Below are 3639 nucleotides of genomic sequence, written 5' to 3'. Positions count from 1 at the left end.
TTCTGCCCCCACCCCGTGTTTTCTTTTTTTCAAGACAGGGTCTCACTATGCAGCCCTGGCTATCCTGGAACTCACTATGTAGACCAGGCTAGACTAATTCTCAGAGAGAAGCCAGCCTGTCTCTGTGTCCCAACTGGAATCAAAGGCATGCATCACTATGCCTGGCTAAAATATCTGTCTTTTCTTAGGTGGTAATGATTCCCAGTTGTACAAGGAGGCAAAGACTATCATAAAGATTTTCTTACAATCAGACAGTCCAAGCGGAGGTTCTGAAGTTGAACAGAGGCACCCACAAAGCTAAAAGCGTGGAGCGTGGAGCGGAGCGGGGCGAATGCACCAAGTAAGGATTGCCATCTAATTAGAGAGGCCTGTGCATGACTCATAGCTATGACGTCACGGCCATCTGTCTAGTCACAGAGGGGTGGGTGGGGCCCAGGGCGGGGTCTTCTGTGGCCCCTATAAACTTGGGAGCCCTGACCAGGCAGCATCAGTCTGGCGCTGAAGCTAGTTGAGGACTGAGCTGTTGATCTGATAGGTGTGCCTTGCTGTAGAAGGTGAGAATTTGTGACCCCATGGGGCCGAGCCGAGCCAGGTGGGTTGGGCTAATGGAGTCTGGTCTCCAGCCCAGTTCGCAGAGGCTTTGTTTCCCCTTGTGGTCTTTTAGGGGCACAGAGAGCGAAGTCATGGGGGCGCGTCCCATCTTGGGATGCCCATGGAGATAGGCAGCTCTGAGGAAGTGGCAAAGGCATGGAGAAGAGTTGAGGCTGTGGGAAATGGCCTTCTAGGTTTGGCTCATGACCTTCTGCCTCTTAGGCTGGGCAGTGACAAGTTATTTGTAGATGGAACAATTCAGACAAATGCCTTTACCCCACTCCCGCCGCTCCCCCCCGCCCCCCACTCCGCAGTTACAGATGTGTGGAATCCAGATTCCCCAGCTTTGAGCTTAGCTCTGTTCACTTGTTAAAGAGGGCAGCCAACATCCCTGTTGCCCCTTCCCCAGTGGGGCCTGCTGGCTGCCTTGGCAGCCACCAGGGCCTAGTGTGTGCTTAGGCCCCTTCCTGTGCCACTGCCTCCTAGATGCCCTCCAGGCTGGCTCCTGGACTATAACTTTGGTTAGCTCTGGGGCTCCACTCTACACAGCTGAGCAGTGAGAGGCGGCAGCTAGGGCGCTTGGGGACAGTTGTGGCATGCAGAGTCCCTCAGGCCTGTCCTGAAAACAACACTTTCTAAGATCTGTTGGTTTTCTGTTGTCAAACAGAGTGCGAAATATTCATTCATAGTAAATGAATTTTAAACTGTTATTCTTAATCTGGTTATAGTTTTAGTAGGCAACTTACTACTTTTGTGGTCTGTCTTTCAGTCAAAATGAGTGATAAACCAGATTTATCAGAAGTGGAACGATTTGATAGAACCAAACTGAAAAAAACTATTACTGAAGAAAAAAATACTCTTCCGTCAAAGGAAAGTAAGTAGTGGGAATTTTGGATGTGACACTGTATAAATCCCATTTTGCCAGTTTTTAAAAATTTTATTTTAAATATTAATTACACATTTTCCGAGATGCAACAGTTTGAATCTCTAGCTTTATCCATTAAAAAAAAAAAAAAAAACCCTATGCAAACTACGGTTTCTTCTATACATAAGTACAAAATAAGGTGAAAGAATAAGTTTAGCACTTAGGTGTGCTCAGGCTTCCCAGACTGGAGGGATATAGGTTTGCTCTTCAGAATGACAGCTTCCTGGAGAAGTTGAAAGTGTAAAGCTGAGAGGCAGTTTTTGCCTTGTCAGCTTGAATTGAGAACTTAAAAATTCAATGAAGTCATCTGAAGAGATGTAAGTTTCTAGTTGTGTAAGGATAAAGCTGAAAGAAATGTTTTGCTCACTCCTCAACTATCACTCATATATATATAGAGAATACATCTATCCTAGTAAGTCTCACAGTAAGGTACACACACACACACACACACACACACACACACACACACACACACCTGTCCACTATGAGAATGTGTGGTTAGTGCCTTTGCATTGTAAATGACAAGGCAAGTTAATCAGCCTTTCATGACTTAGTAAGCAGATCTTTTAGAAGAAACTGAACTGAATATTAAGAAAAGCTAAAAAAGTAAATAAGAGAAAAGAAAAAGAATATTCCTTCTAATGTTTTTTTTGTATTTTTCTTTCCCTAGCCATCCAGCAAGAGAAGGAGTTTGTGAAAAAATCATAAAATGTGGATCTCTTTCAAAGAATAAACATGAACATTGGCAAATAGTCTTGGTTTTAGGCTTGTTTTTGTAAACCTTTGTGTTTGTAGAAATGTATGACAGCTGCTGATAGCTTCTTACTTCTACCTGACAGTTAAGTGTTACTAAGTACCCAGTTAAGTGTGCTTACAGTTTCAGAGGTTCTGTCCTTTATCATGTCTGGAAGCATGGCAGCATGAAGTCAGACATGGTGCTGGAGGAGGAGCTGAGAGTTCTGTATCCAGATCTGTAGGCACAGAGAGGGGGAGGGGGAAGAGAGGGAAAGGAGAGACTGGGAGAGAGAGAGGGAAGGAGGGAGGGAGGGAGGAAGGGAGGGGGAGGGAGAGGGAGAGGGAGGGAGAGAGAGAGAGAGAGAGAGAGAGAGAGCGTGAGCGAGCCTGGGCTTGGGCCTGGCTTGAGCATTTGAAACCTCAAAGCCCACCCCCAGTGACAACACATTCTCCAACAAAGCCACATCTACTCCAGCAAGATCATCTCTCCTAATGCCTGTCAAGTAGCGCTGCTCCCCAATGGCAAAGCATTCAGGTATATGAGCCTATGGAGGTCATTCCTATTCAAAGCAGCACACCCATTATCCATAGCCAGCAATGTCCATCTATCCCCCAGGAATTCTCATACCTGTCTTTTCCAAGTTGGATCCAAAGATGCACCAGAGGGCTGAAATATGTATGGTTGTGGAAAAGCATCTACTTAACCTTCCTCTAGGTGGTAGCCTATGCATAGGACCTGAGGGACAAACAGCTTGAGGCTTTTTGACTGAGACTCTGTGCCTCAGGGCTTGGAGGGTTTCTAAAAGGCCTTTTGTTGCCTGTCTGTATCCCTTCTCTGTGGTTGAAACTATAAGAACATAATTTACATATTGGAGCAGGATGTTTTGTGCATCTGCACCCAGGACTTCAAATAATTTCTGAGTTTTTGAACCCCTGTGGCAACTGAGTCCATGTTAGTTGGCCACTACCATCTACCCTCTGGGTCAGTAAATTCAAAGATAAATATGGGTTGGCTGACTGAACCCAGTGGAAGGCAGAAGTAGTATGAAGACCCTCCCTGATAATTTTCGGTTAGCTGGAGGATAGGATGGCTCTCCTCTTTTTCTTTTCTGCTTGGGTGTTCTTCCAGTGACCTTTTTAATTAAATAAGCACATTAGTCCTTTTCCAGATGTTTTCTACTGGTCTCCTTCTGCCATTTTCTCTTTACCATGTTCCTAAAGGTAACAATCATTGCACAGGAGTATTTCTTTCCCTGTCTGTCTTTGGCTGAATCTCAGCTAGTGTAAAGTTGCAGAGCAATTTCTAAAACTTGAGAACTATTTTTCATTCCTTCAAATCTTTCTAATTTCTGAAACTTTTTCCTGATGTTTGGGAATGACTGCCTGAA

The 3639-nt window shown here is 44.9% G+C and overlaps 1 protein-coding gene across 1 annotated transcript; it reads left to right on the top strand.

Moving 5' to 3' along the window:
* Positions 1–484: 484 nt before the first annotated feature.
* Positions 485–2264, top strand: Tmsb15a (thymosin beta 15A). The gene is made up of 3 exons (XM_034485875.2): positions 485–554; positions 1361–1465; positions 2187–2264. Exons 2-3 carry the CDS (start codon positions 1366–1368, stop codon positions 2222–2224), a joined length of 138 nt encoding a protein of 45 aa, XP_034341766.1. The 5' UTR covers positions 485–554; positions 1361–1365; the 3' UTR covers positions 2225–2264.
* The last annotated feature ends 1375 nt before the right edge of the window (positions 2265–3639 follow it).

Source organism: Arvicanthis niloticus, chromosome X (assembly GCF_011762505.2).
Source record: "Arvicanthis niloticus isolate mArvNil1 chromosome X, mArvNil1.pat.X, whole genome shotgun sequence".
Taxonomy (NCBI): domain Eukaryota; kingdom Metazoa; phylum Chordata; class Mammalia; order Rodentia; family Muridae; genus Arvicanthis; species Arvicanthis niloticus.
Note: the sequence above shows the minus strand (reverse complement) of the source record. Positions and strands in the feature narration are given on the sequence as shown.

Coding starts and splice junctions, on each gene's coding strand:
- Tmsb15a (XM_034485875.2), top strand. CDS start 1,366: ATGAGTGATAAACCAGATTTATCAGAAGTGGAACGATTTGATAGAACC. Junction 1,466..2,186: donor TACTCTTCCGTCAAAGGAAA/GTAAGTAGTGGG, acceptor TTCTTTCCCTAG/CCATCCAGCAAGAGAAGGAG.